General features: G+C 47.5%; 1 protein-coding gene across 2 annotated transcripts in view; it reads left to right on the top strand.

Annotated features, from left to right (window-relative positions):
* The first annotated feature begins 4,344 nt into the window (after positions 1-4,344).
* LOC144511340 (galectin-9-like) overlaps positions 4,345-22,082 on the top strand; it is a 67,309-nt gene continuing 49,571 nt past the window's right edge. Inside the window, exon 1 of one of the 2 annotated variants that reach the window (XM_078241611.1) lies at positions 4,345-4,751. In XM_078241611.1, the coding sequence (XP_078097737.1) occupies positions 4,722-4,751 (30 nt within the window). In that variant the 5' untranslated portion in view covers positions 4,345-4,721. The remainder of the gene's footprint in view (positions 4,752-22,082) is intronic. The other variant, XM_078241612.1, reaches the window with a different exon arrangement.

Below are 22,082 nucleotides of genomic sequence, written 5' to 3'. Positions count from 1 at the left end.
GTAACAGCTATTCAATTCAAACTAAATAGGCCCTATTTCTGGCTGCCCTCTAATATGATCCTGTTCCAATGCTATAAGAATACTTTGGCCCATAATGCCTGCACCCCGCCCCCCCCCCCCCCCCCCCCCCGCCCCCCCGGCAACCCCTCCATTTTTTGTTACCCTACCTTTCCTGAATAATTTGATGTTGGAATGTCAGATAACTAATGCTCCCTTTCTGGGAGTCAGGTTTCATTGTCTGTCTATTACAGTGCCACGTGGTGACTTGCATCTCTCCAGCCTGATCGGCCAGGCTGTGTGCATTTACGTAGATGCACTCTAGACCCCTTTTAGACTGCCTTGCCTTTGCCCCTGCCTGGTCTCTTCTGTAGCTGGGGTAGTTTTTACTGTTTGCCCACTGTGCAGATTATTTCTTCTCCCTGTTGCTTCATCATGGTGCCATACCCTTTTCTAGACCATATAACATATTGACCATTCGATTAGGATGACTTCACTGGGGGTAAGAACCATAGGCCGGAACTTTCCAGCCGACGGTGTGATTTTCCAGTCCCGCCGATAATGCACCCCTGCCGTGAGGGATGTGCTCAATGGGAAACCCCGTTGAAAACAGCAGGACCAGGAGCTCCTGCCGTTGGCTAACATAGAACATAGAACATTACAGCGCAGAACAGGCCCTTCGGCCCACGATGTTGCACCGACCAGTTAAAAAAAAAACTGTGACCCTCCAACCTAAACCAATTTCTTTTCGTCCATGAACCTATCTACGGATCTCTTAAACGCCCCCAAACTAGGCGCATTTACTACTGATGCTGGCAGGGCATTCCAATCCCTCACCACCCTCTGGGTAAAGAACCTACCCCTGACATCGGTTCTATAACTACCCCCCCTCAATTTAAAGCCATGCCCCCTCGTGCTGGATTTCTCCATCAGAGGAAAAAGGCTATCACTATCCACCCTATCTAAACCTCTAATCATCTTATATGTTTCAATAAGATCCCCTCTTAGCCGCCGCCTTTCCAGCGAAAACAATCCCAAATCCCTCAGCCTCTCCTCATAGGATCTCCCCTCCATACCAGGCAACATCCTGGTAAACCTCCTCTGCACCCTCTCCAAAGCCTCCACATCCTTCCTGTAATGTGGGGACCAGAACTGCACACAGTACTCCAAGTGCGGCCGCACCAGAGTTGTGTACAGTTGCAACATAACGCTACGACTCCTAAATTCAATCCCCCTACCAATAAACGCCAAGACACCATATGCCTTCTTAACAACCTTATCTACTTGATTCCCAACTTTCAGGGATCTATGCACACATACACCTAGATCCCTCTGCTCCTCCACACTATTCAAAGTCCTCCCGTTAGCCCTATACTCAACACATCTGTTATTCCTACCAAAGTGAATTACCTCACACTTCTCCGCATTAAACTCCATCCGCCACCTCTCGGCCCAACTTTGCAACCTGTCTAAGTCTTCCTGCAAACTACGACACCCTTCCTCACTGTCTACCACACCACCGACTTTGGTGTCATCAGCAAATTTGCTAATCCACCCAACTATACCCTCATCCAGATCATTAATAAATATTACAAACAGCAGTGGCCCCAAAACAGATCCCTGAGGTACACCACTTGTAACCGCACTCCATGATGAATATTTACTATCAACCACCACCCTCTGTTTCCTATCCGCTAGCCAATTCCTGATCCAATTTCCTAGATCACCCCCAATCCCATACATCTGCATTTTCTGCAGAAGCCTACCATGGTGAACCTTATCAAACGCCTTACTAAAATCCATATATACCACGTCCACTGCCTTGCCCCCATCCACCTCCTTGGTCACTTTCTCAAAAAACTCAATAAGGTTAGTAAGGCACGACCTACCTGCCACAAAACCATGCTGACTATCACCTATCAATTCATTACTCTCCAAATAACTATAAATCCTATCCCTTATAATTTTTTCCAACATCTTGCCGACAACAGAAGTGAGACTCACCGGTCTATAATTCCCGGGGAAGTCTCTGTTCCCCTTCTTAAACAATGGGACAACATTCGCTAACCTCCAATCTTCTGGTACTATACCAGAGGCCAACGACGACCTGAAGATCAGAGCCAGAGGCTCTGCAATCACTTCTCTTGCCTCCCAGAGAATCCTTGGATAAATCCCATCCGGACCAGGGGATTTATCTATTTTCAGACCCTCCAGAATATCCTGCACATCCTCCTTATCAACTGTAATACTGTCTATTCTACTCCCTTGCAACCCAGTGTCCTCCTCAGCTATATTCATGTCCCCTTGCGTGAACACCGAAGAGAAATATTGGTTCAATGCTTCACCAATCTCCTCCGGTTCCACACATAACTTCCCTCTGCCATCTATAATTGGCCCTAAACTTGCCCTAACCAACCTTCTGTTCTTGACATACCTATAGAACGCCTTAGGATTCTCTTTAACCCTATCCGCCAAAGTCTTCTCATGTCCCCTTTTAGCCCTTCTAAGCTCGCTCTTCAACTCCCTCTTAGCCAATCTAAAGCTTTCTAGTGCACTACCCGAGTGCTCACGTCTCATCCGAACATAAGCCTCCTTTTTCTTTTTAACCAACAAAGAAACTTTTTTGGTGCACCACGGTTCCCTAGCCCTACCAATTCCTCCTTGCCTGACAGGGACATACCTATCACAGACTCGCAGTAGCTGCTCCTTGAAAAAACTCCACATGTCGGACGTTCCCAGTCCCTGTAATCTCCTAGTCCAACCTATGTTTCCTAATTCTCTCCTAATAGCCTCATAATTACCCTTCCCCCAGCTAAAACCATTGGCCCGAGGTTCATGCCTATCCCTTTCCATCACTAAGGTGAACGTAACCGAATTGTGGTCACTATCACCAAAATGCACACCAACTTCCAAGTCTAGCACCTGGTCTGGCTCATTTCCCAGCACCAGATCCAATATAACGGCAGGCCATCTCCCGTCGCGGTGAAATACACAGCGTCCTGCGTGGTAAACCTTGCCCGTGGAGTTTATTCATTGTGCCGGTGAACAGCACGGTGGGTGTACCTACATCTCAGGGACTGCAGTGGTTCAAGAAGGCAGCTCACCACCACCTTCTGAAGGCGCAATTAGCGATGGGCAACAAATCAGCGACACCCACTTTCGGTAAGTTAATAAAAAAGATCTGGTTAAGGTCTATTGGACAATCTGGGGATGAGGAGGAGTTGGGAGTGTCCAGAACCAGGGGTCACAGTCTAAGGATAAAGGGTAAACCTTTCAGGACTGAGATGGGGAGAAATTTCTTCATTGTAATTTTCAAGAAGGAGTTAGATTTCACTCTTGGGGCTAAAGGGGATTAAAGGATATTGGGGGGAAGGTGGGATCAGGCTATTGAATTGGATGATCAGCCACGACCATAATGAATGGTGGAACAGGTTTGAAGGGCCAAATGGCCTGCTCCTGCTCCTATTTTCCACTCGGGGGAGGTGAATCTTTGGAATCCTCTACCCCAGAGAGGTTGGGCATCTCAACCACTGAACATATTCAAGACCGAAATGGATAGAGTTCTACACACTAATGAGAAGAAGGGAAATATAAAGGGAAAGACCCTTAGTACTGTAGAGGATCAGAAGGATCTTGGGGTCCGGGTCCATTGGACTCTAAAATCGGCCCCGCAGCTGGAGGAGGTGGTTAAGAAGGCGCATGGTGTGCTGGCCTTTATCAATCGAGGGATTGAGTTTAGGAGTCCGGGGATAATGATGCAGCTATATAAGACCCTCGTCAGACCCCACTTGGAGTACTGTGCTCAGTTCTGGTCGCCTCATTACAGGAAGGATGTGGAAAAGATTGAAAGGGTGCAGAGGAGATTTACAAGGATGTTGCCTGGATTGAGTGGCATGCCTTATGAGGATAGGCTGAGGGAGCTCGGTCTTTTCTCCTTGGAGAGACGTAGGATGAGAGGAAACCTAATAGAGGTATATAAGCTGTTGAGAGGCATAGATCGGGTGGACTCTCAGAGGCTTTTTCCCAGAGTGGAAATGGCTGCTATGAGAGGACACAGGTTTAAGGTGCTGGGGGGTAGGTACAGGGGAAATGTTAGGGGGAAGTTTTTCACACAGAGGGTGGTGGGTGAGTGGAATCGGCTGCTGTCAGTGGTGGTGGAGGCAAACTCAATAGGGTCGTTTAAGAGACTCCTGGATGAGTACATGGGACTTAATAGGTTGGAGGGTTATAGGTAGGTCTAAAAGGTAGGGATGTGTTCGGCACAACTTGTGGGGCCGAAGGGCCTGTTTTGTGCTGTAGTTTTTCTATGTTTCTACATAGGGAGCGGGGGGAGGGAGGGATGATGCTGAGATAGATCAGCTTGAATGCTCCTCCCATTTCCTATTCCTAAACCTCCGCCTGTTAAGCCAATTGTTCTGAGTTCTGATGCGATCTAACTGAGTGTTTCCTTTCCCGTTTAAATATCCGGGTAAAATAACATTGCGTGGCTTTGTAAATTAAACAGGAAATCAAGTCTAAAGCTAGATTTCTCTGTTTTTCTGTTGGCAGGAATCCACACTGAACACGCTTGTGAGCAGAAATGAAAGTGAAGCAGAGTTTCGGTTCTGTGTGAGGGTGGAGTCAGCTCTCCCCGAGGTCACAGACTGAGGCTGGGACATTTCACAAACTGACATTGCTGCAAGTGTTTCAGCCTCCGGAGCTCCGACAGAACAAACTGCGTGAGGATGGCAGAGCAACAGCCCATATATAACCCGGTATGTCCCATCTGTCACCCTGTGTGCCCATCTGTCACCCTGTGTGCATCTGTAACCCCCCTGTTCCCATCTGTAACCCCCCCTGTTCCCATCTGTAACCCCCCTGTGCCCATCTGTAACCCCCCTGTTCCCATCTGTAACCCCCCTGTGCCCATCTGTAACCCCCCTGTTCCCATCTGTAACCCCCCTGTGCCCATCTGTAACCCCCCTGTTCCCATCTGTAACCTCCCTCTACCCATCTGTAACCCCCCTGTGCTCATCTGTAACCCCCCTGTGCTCATCTGTAGCCCCCCTGTGCCCATCTGTCACCCCCCCGTGCCCATCTGTAACCCCCCCTGTTCCCATCTGTAACCCCCTGTGCCCATCTGTCACCCCCCTCGTGCCCATCTGTCACCCCCCCGTGCCCATCTGTAACCCCCCTGTTCCCATCTGTAACCCCCCTGTGCCCATCTGTAACCCCCCCCCTGTGCCCATCTGTAACCCCCGTGTCCATGTGTAACCCCCCTGTGCCCATCTGTAACCCCCCCTATACCCATCTGTAACCCCCCTGTGCCCATCTGTAACCCCCCCGTGCCCATCTGTAACCCCCCTGTTCCCATCTGTAACCCCCCTGTTCCCATCTGTAACCCCCTTGTCCATCTGTAACCCCCCGTGCCCATCTGTAATCCTCCCGTGCCAATCCATGCCCTCTACTGTCCCTCTACTGGGAGCTGCTCAGATCTGGCACTGAATCAACAACAATCCCAAACTGTTCCCCTTCTTTCTCAGCTTGTGCTTCTCTCTGTAAATACCCGCGATGCTGCATTCAATTCAGGACTGGGGAGTGAGAGGAGTGAGGGAGATTTGGAGGGATGAGGGTGAGAGCGAGGGGGGGGGGAGCGAGGGGGAGAGCGAGAGGGGGGGAGCGAGGGGGAGGGCGAGGGGGGGGAACGAGGGGGAGAGTGAGGGTGAGCGGGGGAAAGCGAGGGGGAGAGTGAGGGTGAGCGGGGGAAAGCGAGGGGGAGAGTGAGGGTGAATGGGGAAGGCGAGGGGGAGAGTGAGGGTGAGTGGGGGAAGGCGAGGGGGAGAGTGAGGGTGAGTGGGGGAAGGCGAGGGGGAAAGTGGGGGAGAGTGAGGGAGAGTGTGGAGTTCTGCGGGTGTGGGGGGGGGAGCCTCTCAGAGCAGCCGGGAACTCAGGAACAGGAGTAGATGATTGAGCCTAACAATCTTTACAGCCACTGACTGATCTATATCCTAACTGCAGCCTCCATTTTAGTTCCAGTGGATTCAAACTGGGCGTTTGAGAGATTGAACTTTGCAGCAACCTATCACACTACTGTGACATTTAATGTTTAAGCACATTTATTTGAAAATTCCTTATCTCCTCCTTGTACAGTTTGTAACCATGAGCAGAAGGAAATATTCTCGGTAATCCGACAACATCACCACAGATTCAAATGCCAAGCTGTCCTGAGATAATTGAAAAATAAATCCATGATGGGTTTTTACTGGAAAGTTGAGGCAGAGCCAGATTCAGCTCAACAAGCCGGGGGCTCGAGAAGATTTAGAGCAAATCGACAGAAAATTTGCCCAAATTGAAAAGATAATTGATTTAAATCTGTAATTTCAGTGATATAAAATTGGACATGGTCCTGTAACTGCATAATTATCCAAACTTCCTTTTCGCTATTCCTTCAAAGCCTTGATGTATTTCAGAGATGTGGTGGATTTATCATAGAATCCCTACAGTGCAGAAGGAGGCCATTCAGCCCATCGAGTCTGCATCGACCACAATCCCACCCAGGCCCTATCCCCATATCCCCATGCATTTACCCTAACAAATCCTCTTGACACTAAGGGTCAATTTAGCACGGCCAATCCACCTAACCCGCACATCTCTGGACTGTGGGAGGAATTTGGAGCACCCGGAGGAAACCCACGCAGACACGGGGAGAACGTGCAAACTCCACACAGACAGTGACTCAAGTCGGGAATCGAACTCGGGGTCCCTGGTGCTGTGAGGCAGCAGTGCTAACCACTGTGCCACCATGCCGCCCCTATTTGCTAAACTTGCTGCCATTAATTTAACTTAATACTTGCAAAGAATGGTTCTCACAGTCGAAAGTCCACAAGTACCCAAGCACTCAAATTCTGCTCAATCAATTCCAGTGCTTTTTAATTTTGTTTTCCAAACATTATTCATGAACCCATGTTTTTTTCCAGCCATTACCATTGCTGCCTTAAATGAGAAAACATGTATCCTCAGGAGAAGACAAGCTCACACAAGCAACACCAATTAGTAATCTCACTATTAACTTAGAACACAAGACCTTGTTCAGTCCTATTTAAAAAGCACGGTATTTTCCATGTCTTTTTCAACAGGATATATAATATATGTATAAAATTGAGTCAGATTAAACACCAAATTTTGTTCAATAATTTATCATTTGTTCAAAAAAGATGTTTAAAAGCTCGATATTGTTTTTAAAGTTTATTTATTAGTGTCACAAGTAGGTTTACATTAACGCTGCAATGAAGTTACTGTGTAAATCCCCCAGTCACCACACTCCAGCACCTGTCCGGGTACACTGAGGGAGAATTTAGGATGGCCAATGCACATCTTTCGGACTTTGGGAGGAAACCGGAGCACCAGAGGAAACCCACACAGACACAGGGAGAACATGCAGACTCCACACAGACACTGAGCCAAGGCCGGAATTAAACCCAGGTCCCTGGCGCTGTGAGGCAGCAGTGCTAATCACTGTACCACCATACTACTCTTGGATAGTCAGTCCCAGTCCAGTGATGAATTTTGATTTGATTTATTATTGTCACATGTATTAACATACAATGAAAAGTATTGTTTCTTGCGTGCTATACAGACAGAGCATACCATTCATGGAGAAGAAAAGGAGTGCAGAATGTAGTGTTACAGTCATAGCTAGGGTGTAGAGAAAGATCAACTAAATACAAGGTTGGTTCATTCAAAAGTCTGACAGCAGCAGGGAAGAAGCTGTTCTTGAGTCGGTTGGTACGTGACCTCAGACTTTTGTATCTTTTTCCTGACAGAAGAAGGTGGAAGAGAGAATGTCCGGGGTGCGTGGGGTCCTTAATTATGCTGGCTGCTTTGCCAAGGCAACGGGAAGTGTAGACAGAGTCAATGGATGGGAGGCTGGTTTGCATGATGGATTGGGCTACATTCACGACTTTCTGTAGTTTCTTGAGGCCTTGGGTCAAGCTGTGATACAACCAGGAAGAATGCTTTCTGTGGTGCATCTGTAAAAGTTGGAGAGAGCCGTAGCTGACATGCCAAATTTCCTGAGTCTTCTGAGAGTTGGTGGGCTTTCTTAACTATAATGTCGGAATCAGGGGACCAGGACAGGTTGTTGGTAACCTGGACACCTAAAAACTTTAAGCTTTCGACCCTTTCCACTTCGCCCCCATTGATGTAGACAGGGGCATGTTCTCCTTTACGCTTCTTGAAGTCGATGACAATCTCCTTCGTTTTGTTGACATTGAGGGAGAGATTATTGTTGCCGCACCAGTTCACCAGGTTCTCTATCTCATTCCTGTACTCTGTCTTGTCATTATTTGAGATCTGACCCACTATGGTGGTGTCGTCAGCAAACTTGAAAATCGAGTTGGAGGGGAATTTGGCTGCAAAGTCATAGGGGAATAAGGTGTATAGTAGAGGGCTGAGAACACAGCCTTGTGGGCACCGGTGTTGAAGATGATCGTGGAGGTGTTGTTGCCTATCCTTACAGATTGTGGTCTGTGAGTTAGGAAGTTCAGGATCCTGGTAATTATAGGCCGGTTAGTCTTACTTCGGTGGTCGGTAAGTTAATGGAAAAGGTCCTGAGGGATAGGATTTATGACCATTTGGAAAGATGCAGCTTAATTCGTGATAGTCAGCATGAATTTGTGAAGGGTAAGTCTTGCCTCACAAATTTGATTGAATTCTTTGAGGAGGTAACTAAGTGTGTAGATGAAGGTAGAGCAGTTGATGTCGTATACATGGATTTTAGTAAGGTGTTTGATAAGGTTCCCCATGGTAGGCTCATGAAGAAAGTAAGGAGGTGTGGGATAGAGGGAACTTTGGCCGATTGGATAAGTAACTGGCTATCTGATCGAAGACAGAGGGTGGTGGTGGATGGAAAATTTTCAGACTGGAGACCAGTTGCCAGCGGTGTACCACAGGGATCAGTGCTGGGTCCTCTGCTATTTGTGATTTTTATCAATGACTTGGAGGAGGGGGCTGAAGGGTGGGTCGGTAAATTTGCTGATGACACCAAGATTGGTGGAGTAGTGGATGAGGTGGAGGGCTGTTGTAGGCTGCAAAGAGACATAGATAGGATGCAAAGCTGGGCCGAAAAATGGCAGATGGAGTTTAACACTGATAAGTGCGAGGTGATTCATTTTGGTAGGACTAATTTGAATGCGGATTACAGGGTCAACGGCAGGGTTCTGAGGAATGTGGAGGAACAGAGAGATCTTGGGGTTCATATCCACAGATCTCTGAAGGTTGCCACTCAAGTGGATAGAGCCGTGAAGAAGGCCTATAGTGTGTTAGCTTTTATTAACACGGGGTTGGAGTTTAAGAGCCGTGGGGGTTATGCTGCAACTGTACAGGACCTTGGTGAGACCACATTTGGAATATTGTGTGCCGTTCTGGTCACCTCACAATAAGAAGGATGTGGAAGCATTGGAGAGAGTGCAGAGGAGATTTACCAGGATGCTGCCTGGTTTGGAGGGTAGGCCTTACGAGGAAAGGTTGAGGGAGCTGGGGCTTTTCTCTTTAGAGCGGAGGAGGATGAGAGGCGACTTAATAGAGGTTTATAAGATGATGAGGGGGATAGAGTGGACATTCAGAGACTATTTCCTCGGGTGAATGTAGCTGTTACTAGGGGGCATAACTATAAGGTTCATGGTGGGAGATATAGGAGGGATGTCCGAGGTAGGTTCTTTACTCAGAGAGTGGTTGGGGTGTGGAATGGACTGCCTGCTGTGATAGTGGATTCGGACACTTTAGGAACTTTCAAGCGGTTATTGGATAGGCACAGGGAGCACACCAGGATGATAGGGATAGCTTGATCTTGGTTTCGGACAAAGCTCGGCTCAACATCGAGGGCCGAAGGGCCTGTACTGTGCTGTACTGTTATATTTTTTCTATTTTATCCAGTCGCAGAGGGAGGAGCCGAGGCCCAGGCCATGGAGTTTGGAGATGAGTTTAATGGGAATAATGGTGTTGAAGGCTGAGCTGCAGTCAATAAATAGGAGTCTGACATAGGTGTCCTTGTTATCTAGGATTGAGTGTAGGGAAAGGGAGCTGGTGTCTGCTGTGGACCTGTTGCGGCGATAGGCAAACTGTAGTGGATCCAGGCAGTCCGGGAGCTGGAATTGATTCGTGCCATGACTAACCTTTCAAAGCACTTCATGATGATGGATGTCAGAGCCACCGGCCGATAGTCATTAAGCCACGCTGCTTGGCTTTTCTTAGGTACCGGGATGATGGTCATCTTCTTGAAGCAGATAGGGACCTCAGATTGTTGTAAAGAGAGGTTGAAGATGTCTGAATACCCCCGCCAGCTGATCCACGCAGGATCTGAGTGCTCGTCCGGGTACCCCATCCGGGCCAGTCGCTTTCCGTGGGTTGACCTTCGAGAAAACAGCTCTGACATCTGCAATGGTGACCCCAGATACAGGTTCATCCAGGGTTTACAGGGTGGAGGTCATGCTCTCGCTGACCTCTTGCTCAAAACGGGCATAGAATGCATTGAGTCATCAGGGAGGGGTGCGTTGGAGCCAGCGATTTTACATGCCTTCATCTTGTAGCCTGTTATGTCTTGCAGACCTTGCCATAGTCGGCGGGGGTCAGTGTGGCTAGCCTGGGACGCTAGCTTGGTCCGGTACTGTCTTTTGTTATCTTTGATGGATCTCCTTAGATCTATCTGGCTTTCTCGTATAGACAGCAAGAAGTCTAACAACACCAGGTTAAAGTCCGACAGGTTTATTTGGTAGCAAATGCCACTAGCTTTCGGAGCGCTGCCCCTTCGTCAGGTGGAGTGAGAGATGTGCTCACAAACAGGGCATACAGAGACCTGGTGTTGTTAGACTTCATACTGTGTTTACCCCAGTCCAACGCCGGCATCTCCACATCATTTCTTGTATAGGTCAGTGTCGCCGGACTTGAACGCCTCAGACCTGGACTTCAGCAAGCAGTGGATATCCCTGTTCATCCATGGTTTCCGGTTGGGGAACACGCTGATTTGCTTCTTTGGCACAGTCTTCTACACACTTACTGATGAAGTCAGTTACTGTAGTTGCTGAAATGTCTCACTGTTGCCATGGAGGTGGAGAGTTCTTTTTGTGACCATTTTAATCATGCGTGGGCGCTATCAGTTCCTTTATGCAGTGTGGGGACTAGTACAACCTGTCACTGGGTCAAAACTCTTCCTAGCAACACTATTGAGTATCGGAGTTGGAATGTTATGGTGAAGTTACCTACACCACATGGACTGCAGCGGTTCAGGAATAGCTCACCACCACCATTCATTAGGGCATGGGAAATAAATTCTGGCCTTGCAGTGATGCCTGCATTATCATGAAATCATTTTAAAAACAAGGTGAATTGCATGTCATCATTACTTGAAAAGTAGATCAAACCAAATGAGGCAAAACAAAACCACATTAAAGCTCTCGAGACTTCGGAAAGAGTAAGTTAACAACATTAATGCCTTAAACTGAATTAGTTTCTTTGCTATCAACAGTTTCTCCAATTAATAGCACAACATAACACCTCCAGTCACATTAGTTAGTCTTAGGACTCACCAAGGCTCCTCCGACAGCACCTTCCAAACCTTCAACCACTACTGTCTAGAGGGACGAGGGCTGCAGATACTTGGGAACACCAGTACCTGTAAGTTCCCCTCCGAGTCACTCTGAACTCCCTCCCTAACAGCACTGTGGGTACCTACACCACATGGAATGCAGCGGTTGAGGAAGTCAGCTCACTACCACTTTCCCAAGGGCAAATAGGGATAGGCAATAAACGCTGGCCTGGCCAGTTACCCCCACGTCCCATGAATGAATTTTAAAAAGTTAATTCCACATCAAGCTTAAATCATTCCTTCCTTGTTCTGGGTTACAAATTCAGAATTGCCAATTATGTGCCAATCTGTCACAGACATGATGGGCTGAGTGGCCTTTTTCTGTACCGTAAACATTCTATGATTCTATGAAGCTCATGTCCAGAACTGTTCACATAATTTCTAATTTCCTTATGACCAAGATCAAAGTCAAGCTTTAAGAGTTGGATCAGATATATACCTAGAATGTTTGGGTGGCCTTGGTTGAATGATGGAGCCTGGGAGAACTGTCAATCCACATCCTCATGTTGGATTTGATGTGATTTGATTTATTATTGTCACATGTATTAACATACAGTAAAAAGTATTGTTTCTTGAGTGCTATACAGACAAAGCATACCGTTCATAGAGAAGGAACCGAGAGAGTGCAGAATGTAGTGTTACAGTCATAGCTGGGGTGTAGAGAAAGATCAACTTAATCATGTGGAGGCATGGTGGCACAGTGGTTAACACTGCTGCCTCACAGCGCCAGGGACCCGGGTTCAATTCCCAGCTTGCGTCACTGTCTGCTGCACATTCTCCCTGTGCCTGTGTGGGTTTCCTCCAATTTCCTCCCACAGTCTGAACGACGTGCTGGTTAGGTGCATCGGCCATGCTAAATTCTGGGGGATTTTCACAGTAACTTAATTGCAGCGTTAATGTAAGCCTACTCGTAACTAATAAATAAACGTCATGCCTCACATCGTGCCTGACCTCAGTGCCCCCAGGAAACACCCTCCTGCACCCACCCACTCTCCCCGTTCACTGCCTAATATTGCAGTATGAAGATCTTAGTATAATGAGGATGTATTTGGTGTGATTTTTAAAAATACCCTGACATGGGATGTGGGTGTCGCTGGTAAGGCCAGAATTTGTTGCCCATCCCTGATTAGTCTTCAACAGAGTGGCTCGCTCAGCCATTTCAGAGGACATTATGAGCCAACAACATTGCTGTGGCTCTGGAGTCACATGTAGGCCAGACCAGGTAAGGATGGCAGACTTCCTTCCCTAAAGGACATTAGTGAGCCAGATGGGTTTTTACAACAACTGATGATAGTTTCACAGTCACCATTACTGAGAATAGCTTTATATTTCAGATTTATTAATTGAATTTAAATTCCATCAGCTGCCTTGGTGGGATTTGAGGCCATGTCCTCAGAGTATTATCCTGGGCCTCTGGATTACCAATCTAGTAACATCACTGCTGTATCACACCTTGGGGTCTGGAGTTGCTGCTAGGATGTCATTGGGTAAATATATTCAAAATGCGCTAATAGCTGAGATGAGGTGGGGTTACATAGAAGTTTTCGTTTAAAAGTTTATTTATTTGTCACACGTAGACTTACACTGCAATGAAGTTACTGTGAAAATCCCCTAGTCGCCACACTCTGTCGCCTGTTCGGGTACACTGAGGGAGAATTTAGCATGGCCAATGCACCTAACCAGCACATCTTTCAGACTGTGGGAGGAAACCAGAGCATCTGGGGGAAACCCACGCGGACATGGGGAGAACGTGCAAACTCCGCACAGACAGTGAACCAAGCCGGGAATTGAACCCGGGTCCCTGGTGCTGTGAGGCAGCAGTGCTGAGAACTGAGCCGCAGTGCCACCCTGAGCCTGAACCTGAACATAAAATCTGCCAATGACTTGGCACAATCATGTAGAATAATCAATCACAAATGATTATTGACTGGAGCAAGGCGAAACAGAGCTTAGAATTGCTGAATTAAACTGGTTGGAAGTGCAGGTTTGCGGCAGTGTCTGTTGAAATGGGGTCGATTGTAGCTAACTGCTGGTCACGACAAGAAACTGGGCACAATGTGGCGAGCAACCCCAGGCCCGAATGTGGGGGGAGGGATCTTCATATTGCTGAAGTTGAGAGAATTCCACCTGGACACAGCGCTCCATGGTTGATGCGTTTTAGCACTGTCATATTGCCATTGCGTCATTTCTTTTGAGAATGTTAGCTCGATACCGAGTCAGTTGGTGAAGTGTAAAACTCGATATCAATGCTGAACCTGATAATCATCCAAAATAAGGGTGATTATCAGGAAGGTGGCGGAAAGCGTCACAGACAGGAGCTTTAGAGACGTGGTCACACCCAAGGTGCAGGCAGGTAGATGGGTGACCGCTAGAAGGGGCAGGCAGTCAGTGCAGAAATTCCCTGTGGTCGTCCTCCTCTCTAACAAGTATACTATTTTGGATACTGTTGGGGGGGATGGCCTATCAGGGGATACCAGCAGCAGCGGCCAGAGCAGTGGCACCACAACTAGCTCTGTTGTTAAGCAGGGAGTGACAAAGAGCACTAGGGCAATAGTTATAGGGGACTCTGTAATTAGGGGTGCAGATACGTGAAAGAGACTCCGGGATGGTCTGTTGTCTCCCTGGTGCCAGGGTCCAGGATGTCTCTGAACGGACAGAAAGCATTCTGAAGGGAGTGGGTGAACAGCCAGATGTCATGGTACATATTGGTACTAACGAGATAGGTAAGAAGAGTGATGAGGTCCCGCAGCAGCAGTTTAGGGAGTTAGGTAGAAAGTTAAAAAGCAGGACCTCCAGGGTTGTAATCTCAGGATTACACCCTATGCCACATGCCAGTGAGGCTAGAAATAAGAAGCTAGTATAGCTCAACACGTGGCTAAACAGCTGGTGTAGGAGGGAGGGTTTCAGATATCTGGACCATTGGGATCTCTTCCGGGGCAGGTGGGACCTGTACAAGAAGGACGGGTTGCACCTAAACTGGAGGGGCATAAATATTCTGGCCGGGAGGTTTGCTAGTGAAGCAAAGGTGAATTAACTGCAGGGGAATGAGAGAGTAGGGCCAGTTAGACTCAGAGGAAGAGCAGACAGGGTGTGGTTGCTAATCAAAGAGGGTCTGGTGGACTGAAGTGCATTTATTTCATTGCAAAAAGTGTTACAGGTAAGACAGATGAACTTAGAGCTTGGATTAGTATTTGGAACTATAATGTTGTTGCTATTACAGAGACTTGGTTAAGGGAAGGACAGGATTGGCAGCTTAACATTCCAGGATACAGATGTTTCCTGGGAGGGGATCGAGACGAGGAGACTGGGAGCGAGGAAGTTAGCTCGCAAACAGAGAAGGGTTATAGACGGTGCAAAAGGGAGCTTGGACGGGGGATAGAGAAGGGGAGAGCTCAGACCAAAGGATTGAGATGTGTTTACTTTAATGCCAGGAGTATAGTAATTAAAGGGGATTAGCTCAGAGCGTGGATCGATGCCTGGAAGTGTGATGTGCTGGCCATTACGGAGACTTGGATGTCTCAGGGTCAGGACTGGATACTCCGGGTGACGGGATTCAGATGTTTCAGGAAGGACAGGGAGGGAGGCAAGAGAGGGGGTGGAGTGGCACTGTTGATCAGGGATAGTGTCACAGCTGTAGAGAAGGTGTATGCTGTGGAGGGATTGTCTACAGGCTCTCTGTGGGTGGAAGTTCGGAATGGGAAGGGGTCGATCACTTTGCTGGGAGTTTTCTATAGGCCGCCCAATAGTAACAGGGAGGTGGAGGAGCAGATAGGGAAACAGATCCTGGAGAGATGCAGTAATAGCAGAGTTGTTGTGATGGGAGACTTTAATTTCCCAAACATAGATTGGAATATCCCGAGGGTAAGGGGATTGGATGGGGAGGAGTTTGTTAGGTGTGTTCAGGAGGGTTTCCTGACACAGCATGTGGACAAGCCTACAAGAGGAGAGGCTGTATTTGATCTGATACTGACCAATGAACCTGGACAGGTGTCAGATCTCTCAGTGGGAGAGCATCTTGGGGATAGCGATCATAACTCTATCTCCTTTATGCTTGCATTGGAGAAAGAGAGGATAAGGCAAGCCAGGAAAGCGTTTATATGGAATAAGGGGAAATATGAAGACATAAGGCAGCAAATTAGAGGAGTAAATTGGAAGGAGGTATTCTCGGGGAAATGTACTGAAGAGAGGTGGCAGTTTTTCAAGGAATGTCTGTCTAGAGTTCTATGATATTCGGGTAAGCGTTCTCCAAGGCGGCCTTCGCGACACACGACAGCGCAGAGTCGCTGAGCAGAAACTGATAGCCAAGTTCCGCACACACAAGGACGGCCTCAACCGGGATATTGGGTTTATGTCACACTATTTGTAACTCCCACAGTTGCGTGGACCTGCAGAGTTTCACTGGCTGTCTTGTCTGGAGACAATACACATCTTTTTAGCCTGTCTTGATGCTCTCTCCACTCCCATTGTTTTGTTTCTTAAAGACTGGATTAGTTGTAAGTATTCGCATTCCAACCATTATTCATGTAAATTGAGTCTGTGTCTTTATAAGTTCTGTTTGTGAACAGAATTCCCACTCACCTGAAGAAGGGGCTCAGAGCCTCGAAAGCTTGTGTGGCTTTTGCTACCAAATAAACCTGTTGGACTTTAACCTGGTGTTGTCAAACTTCTTATAGAGTTCTACAGGACAACGTTCCGAGCAGACAGGGAGGTGTTGGTAGGTTAAAGGAACCGTGGTGCACGAAAGCTGTGCGGGACCTAGTCGAGAAGAAAAGGAAAGCATACAAAAGGTTCAGAGAACTTGGCGGAGATAGGGATCTAGATGAGTATACGGCTTGTAGGAAGGGACTAAAGAAGGAAATTAGGAGAGCCAGAAGGGGTCACGAGAAGGCCTTGGCAGGTAGGATTAAGGAAAACCCTAAGGCGTTCTATAAATATGTGAAAAGTAAAAGGATGTGACGTGAAGGAATAGGGCCTATAAAAGGTGAAGGTGGGAAAGTCTGTACGGAACCAGTAGAAATGGCAGAGGTGCTGAATGAGTATTTTGCCTCGGTTTTCACAGAGGAAAGGACCTGGGTGGATAGACTGCGGGTTTGCGTTGGACTGAAAAGATTGAGTATGTGGACTTTAACAAAGAGGTTGTGCTGGAATCTTTGAATGGCATCAAGATAGATAAGTCACCGGGTCCGGATGGGATGTACCCCAGGTTACTGTGGGAGGCGAGGGAAGAGATTGCAGAGCCTCTGGCGATGATCTTTGCGTCGTCGATGCTGACGGGAGAGGTGCCGGAAGATTGGAGGATTGCGGATGTGGTTCCTATTTTCTAGAAGGGGAATAGGGATAGCCCAGGTAATTACCGACCGGTGAGTCTAACCTCAGTCGTTGGTAAGCTGATGGAGAAGATCCTGAGGGACAAGATTTATGAGCATTTAGAGAGGTTTAGTATGCTCAAGAATACTCAGCATGGCTTTGTCAAAGGCAGATCGTGCCTTAAGAGCCTGGTGGAGTTCTTCGAAACACATTGACGAAGGGAAAGCGGTAGATGTGGTTTATATGGATTTTAGCAAGGCGTTCGATAAGGTCCCCCATGCAAGGCTTCTAGAAAAAGTGAGAGGGCATGGGATCCAAGGTGCTGCTGCCCTGTGGATCCAGAAGTGGCTTGCCCAAAGGAGGCAGAGAGTGTGTATAGATGGGTCTTTTTCTAAATGGAGGTCGGTCATCAGTGGTGTGCCCCAGGGATCTGTTCTGGGACCCCTGCTGTTTGTCATTTTCATAAATGACCTGGATGAGGAAGTGGAGGGATGGGTTGGGTAAGTTTGCCTACGACACGAAGGTTGGTGGGGTTGTGGATAGTCTGGAGGGATGTCAGAAGTTACAGAGGGACATAGATAGGATGCAAGACTGGGCGGAGAAGTGGCAGATGGACTTCAACCCAGATAAATGCGTAGTGGTCCATTTTGGCAGGTCAAATGGGATGAAGGAGTACAATATTAAGGGAAAGGCTCTTAGTACTGTAGAGGATCAGAAGGACCTTGGGGTCCGGGTCCATCGGACTCTAAAATCGGCCCCGCAGGTGGAGGAGGTGGTTAAGAAGGCATATGGTGTGCTGGCCTTTATCAATCGAGGGATTGAGTTTCGGAGTCCGGGGATAATGATGCAGCTATATAAGACCCTCGTCAGACCCCACTTGGAGTACTGTGCTCAGTTCTGGTCACCTCATTACAGGAAGGATGTGGAAATGATTGAAAGGGTGCAGAGGAGATTTACAAGGATGTTGCCTGGATTGAGTGGCATGCCTTATGAGGATAGGCTGAGGGAGCTTGGTCTTTTCTCCTTGGAGAGACGTAGGATGAGAGGAGACCTAATAGAGGTATATAAGATGTTGAGAGGCATAGACCGGGTGGACTCTCAGAGACTTTTTCCCAGGGTGGAAATGGCTGCTACGAGAGGACACGGGTTTAAGGTGCTGGGGGGTAGGTTCAGGGGAAATGTTAGGGGGAAGTTTTTCACACAGAGGGTGGTGGGCGAGTGGAATCGGCTGCCGTCTGTGGTGGTGGAGGCAAACTCAATAGGGTCTTTTAAGAGACTCCTGGATGAGCACATTGGACTTAATAGGATGGAGGGTTATAGGTAGGCCTAGAAGGTAGGGATATGTTCGGCACAACTTGTGGGGCCGAAGGGCCTGTTTGTGCTATAGTTTTTCTATGTTTCTATGTTTCAGGCGGGATAGAGGGGGATGTAAAAGGGGTTGAGGAGTTGTACTACTGGTTAAGGAGAATATAGTAAGAAGTTTAACAACACCAGGTTAAAGTCCAACAGGTTTATTTGGTAGCAAAAGCCACACAAGCTTTCGGAGCTCAAAGCCCCTTCTTCAGGTGAGTGGGAATTCTGTTCACAAACAGAGCTTATAAAGACACAGACTCAATTTACATGAATAATGGTTGGAATGCGAATACTTACAACTAATCAAGTCTTTAAGAAACAAAACAATGTGAATGGAGAGAGCATCAAGACAGGCTAAAAAGATGTGTATTGTCTCCAGACAAGACAGCCAGTGAAACTCTGCAGGTCCACGCAACTGTGGGAATTACAAATAGTGTGACATGAACCCAATATCCCAGTTGAGGCCGTCCTCGTGTGTGCGGAACTTGGCTATCAGTTTCTGCTCAGCGACGCTGCGCTGTCGTGTGTCGCGAAGGCCGCCTTGGAGAACGCTTACCCGAATATCAGAGGCCGAATGCCCGTGACCGCTGAAGTGCTCCCCAACAGGAAGAGAACAGTCTTGCCTGGTGATTGTCGAGCGGTGTTCATTCATCCGTTGTCGCAGCGTCTGCATAGTTTCCCCAATGTACCATGCCTCGGGACATCCTTTCTTGCAGCGTATCAGGTAGACAACGTTGGCCGAATTGCAAGAGTATGTACCGTGTACCTGGTGGATGGTGTTCTCACGTGAGATGATGGCATCTGTGTCGATGATCCAGCACGTCTTGCAGAGGTTGCTGTGGCAGGGTTATGTGGTGTCATGGTCACTGTTCTCCTGAAGGCTGGGTAGTTTGCTGCGGACAATGGTCTGTTTGAGGTTGTGCGGTTGTTTGAAGGCAAGAAGTGGGGGTGTGGGGATGGCCTTGGCGAGATGTTCGTCTTCATCAATGACATGTTGAAGGCTCCGGAGGAGATGCCGTAGCTATGCAGACTATGTAGAAACTATGCAGACGCTGCGACAACGGATGAATGAACACCGCTCGACAATCACCAGGCAAGACTGTTCTCTTCCTGTTGGGGAGCACTTCAGCAGTCACGGGCATTCGGCCTCTGATATTCGGGTAAGCGTTCTCCAAGGCGGCCTTCGCGACACACGACAGCGCAGAGTCGCTGAGCAGAAACTGATAGCCAAGTTCCGCACACACGAGGACGGCCTCAACCGGGATATTGGGTTCATGTCACACTATTTATAACTCCCACAGTTGCGTGGACCTGCAGAGTTTCACTGGCTGTCTTGTCTGGAGACAATACACATCTTTTTAGCCTGTCTTGATGCTCTCTCCATTCACATTGTTTTGTTTCTTAAAGACTTGATTAGTTGTAAGTATTCGCATTCCAACCATTATTCATGTAAATTGAGTCTGTGTCTTTATAAGCTCTGTTTGTGAACAGAATTCCCACTCACCTGAAGAAGGGGCTTTGAGCTCCGAAAGCTTGTGTGTCTTTTGCTACCAAATAAACCTGTTGGACTTTAACCTGGTGTTGTTAAACTTCTTACTGTGTTTACCCCAGTCCAACGCTGGCATCTCCACATCATAAGGGAAAGTCAGGGAAACAAGAGGTGAAGGAATCAGTGGGAAGCGTAGCTGCTTAGGATTACAAAAAATCACGAAAAGACAGCACTCAGGAGAGGTTACGATAGTCCCCATCTCACAAAATATGACACAGTGTCTGGAAAGGCTCAGTAGACCAAGGTCCACCACACTACGAAAACAAAAAGGGACGGTCAATAGGGAATTAAAGGTGCTATATTTAAATGCCCGCAGTGTCCGGAACAAGATAGATGAGCTTGTGGCCCAGATTGTGACTGGCAGGTATGATGTGGTAGGCATCACAGAGACGTGGTTGCAGGGGGTTCAGGACTGGCAGTTAAACATCCAGGGATTCACAACCTATCGAAAAGACAGAGGGGTGGGTAGAGGGGGCGGGGTTGCCTTGTTAATTAGAAATGAAATTAAATCAATAGCACTAAACGACATAGGGTCAGACGATGTGGAGTCTGTGTGGGTAGAGTTGAGGAACCACAAAGGCAAAAAAACCATAATGGGAGTTATGTACAGGCCTCCTGACAGTGGTCAGGACCAGGGGCACAAAATGCACCACGAAATAGAAAGGGCATGTCAGAAAGGCAAGGTCACAGTGATCATGGGGGATTTCAATATGCAGGTGGACTGGGTAAATAATGTTGCCAGTGGACCCAAAGAAAGGGAATTCATTGAATGTTTACAGGATGGCTTTTTGGAACAGCTTGTGATGGAGCCCACGAGGGAACAGGCTATTCTGGACTTAGTGTTATGTAATGAGCCAGACGTGATAAAAGATCTTAAAGTAAGGGAACACTTAGGAAGCAGTGATCATAATATGGTAGAATTCAGTCTGCAATTTGAAAGAAGGAAGGCAGAATCAGATGTGAAGGTTCTACAGTTAAATAAAGGTAATTACAGGCGCATGAGGGAGGAACTGACAAAAATCGACTGGAAGCAGAGCCTAATGGGAAAGACAGTAGAACAGCAATGGCAGGAGTTTCTGGGAGTAATTGAGGACACAGTGCAGAGGTTCATCCCAAACAAAAGAAAGGTTATCAGAGGGGGGATTAGGCAGCCATGGCTGACAAAGGAAGTCAGGGAATGCATCAAGGCAAAAGAGAGAGCCTATAATGTGGCAAAGAGTAGTGGGAAGTCAGAAGATTGGGAAGGCTATAAAAACAAACAGAGGATAACAAAGAGAGAAATAAGGAAGGAGAGGATCAAATATGAAGGTAGGCTAGCCAGTAACATTAGGAATGATAGTAAAAGTTTCTTTAAATACATTAAAAACAAACGGGAGGCAAAAGTAGACATTGGGCCGCTCCAAAATGACGCTGGTAATCTAGTGATGGGAGACAAGGAAATAGCTGAGGAACTTAATAAGTACTTTGCGTCAGTCTTCACAGTAGAAGACATGAGTAATATCCCAACAATTCAGGAAAGTCAGGGGGCAGAGTTGAATATGGTTGCCATCACAAAGGAGAAAGTGCTAGAGAAACTAAAAGGTCTGAAAATTGATAAATCTCCGGGCCCAGATGGGCTACATCCTAGAGTTCTAAAGGAGATAGCTGAAGAAATAGTGGAGGCGTTAGTTATGATCTTTCAAAAGTCACTGGAGTCAGGGAAAGTCCCAGAGGATTGGAAAATCGCTGTTGTAACCCCACTGTTCAAGAAGGGAACAAGAAAAAAGATGGAAAATTATAGGCCAATTAGCCTAACCTCAGTTGTTGGCAAAATTCTAGAATCCATCGTTAAGGATGAGATTTCTAAATTCTTGGAAGTGCAGGGTCGGATTAAGACAAGTCAGCATGGATTTAGTAAGGGGAGGTCGTGCCTGACAAACCTGTTAGAGTTCTTTGAAGAGATAACAAATAGGTTAGACCAAGGAGAGCCAATGGATGTTATCTATCTTGACTTCCAAAAGGCCTTTGACAAGGTGCCTCACGGGAGACTGCTGAGTAAAATAAGGGCCCATGGTATTCGAGGCAAGGTACTAACATGGATTGACGATTGGCTGTCAGACAGAAGGCAGAGAGTTGGGATAAAAGGTTCTTTCTCAGAATGGCAACCGGTGACAAGTGGTGTCCCGCAGGGTTCAGTGTTGGGGCCACAGCTGTTCTCTTTATATATTAACGATCTAGATGACGGGACTGGGAGCATTCTGGCCAAGTTTGCCGATG

The sequence above is a fragment of the Mustelus asterias genome, chromosome 24, assembly GCF_964213995.1.
Source record: "Mustelus asterias chromosome 24, sMusAst1.hap1.1, whole genome shotgun sequence".
Lineage (NCBI taxonomy): Eukaryota > Metazoa > Chordata > Chondrichthyes > Carcharhiniformes > Triakidae > Mustelus > Mustelus asterias.
This window is presented reverse-complemented; position numbering and strand designations above follow the sequence as displayed.